We start from the raw sequence: 1104 nt of genomic DNA, 5'->3' as shown, positions 1-1104 counted from the left end.
ACGGATAGATCGCCGCGGCAGATTAAACACCTTGGCATCAAGACCAACAACACGACGGCATACCACCCACAAGTAAACGGGATGGTCGAGCGCTTTCACAGACAACTCAAAAGTGCATTGAACGCGAGAACAACTTCGGAACTCGGAACTCCCATTGGTTCTTCTGGGAAGTCGTTCTTCTTGGAGACTTGAGGCCGATTGCTCACCTGCCGAAATGGTTTACGGTTCAACACTATGTCTTCCAGGAGAAATACTGCAACCCAAAAACACTCCGCACATAAAGCCTAGTTCAGATTTCGTGAAACAACTCAAAGCAAGCATGCAATCACTGGCTTCAACTCCGCCCAGCTTTCATGGGAATCAGCCTGTTTACATGCCTACCAATCTAACTTCTACCGGTTACGTTTACGTTCGCATTGACTCTCACCGTTCCCCTTTACAACGGCACTATGATGGCCCTTATCGAATTTTAGAGACAAATGACAAATATTTTGTATTAAACATTAAAGGTAAAAAAGAGAAAGTAACTGTAGATCGCCTGAAAGCAGCACATATCGCCCCAACAACAATACAGCAAACAAGGAAGCCCCAATTAGGACCAGGTTCAGATACAAAACCTGCTACATTGGAAGAGGCGTTATCGGACAAAACACGCCCAAATAGAGACGTTACAATTACCACCAGGTCCGGTAGACAGTCAAGGCTCCCTCCTCGATATCAAGACTAGCGCTGTAAACTATGTAGTATACAGCTGGGAGGGGGGTAATGTGGGGAGCGAAAAAGACGAATGGAGCTTTGGACGAAGCGAGCGGAGTCTTCCTCTCTGTCACAAATCGACGAACTGATAACAACAACAAGCTAAGACCTCTGATCAAACTTTCCTTTTTTTATTATCATTCAAGTTTCATTAAATTACTATCGTTTGTATTTAATCATTTTGTTATTAAGTTATTTCGAGATCCTATAAGACCACCAAGGGGCATTTCAATGGTCAGACTCTATCTTTGCGGTGACCAGGATTTTCAAAATGGTGGCCCCTTAATGAAGCCTCGTCATTTTTTCCAATCGCAATATTGTAGTAGGGGCCAAAGATTAAATGTGAAA

The 1104-nt window shown here is 43.7% G+C and overlaps 1 protein-coding gene across 1 annotated transcript; it reads left to right on the top strand.

Annotated features, from left to right (window-relative positions):
• Positions 1–214: 214 nt before the first annotated feature.
• LOC144961499 (uncharacterized) lies at positions 215–727 on the top strand. Its single transcript, XM_078894662.1, has one exon. It carries the CDS (start codon positions 215–217, stop codon positions 725–727), a length of 513 nt encoding a protein of 170 aa, XP_078750788.1.
• The last annotated feature ends 377 nt before the right edge of the window (positions 728–1104 follow it).

The sequence above is a fragment of the Berghia stephanieae genome, unplaced genomic scaffold (assembly GCF_034508935.2).
Source record: "Berghia stephanieae isolate SIO BIC M18660-M18661 unplaced genomic scaffold, UCSD_Bste_1.3 scaffold268, whole genome shotgun sequence".
NCBI lineage: Eukaryota > Metazoa > Mollusca > Gastropoda > Nudibranchia > Aeolidiidae > Berghia > Berghia stephanieae.
Note: the sequence above shows the minus strand (reverse complement) of the source record. Positions and strands in the feature narration are given on the sequence as shown.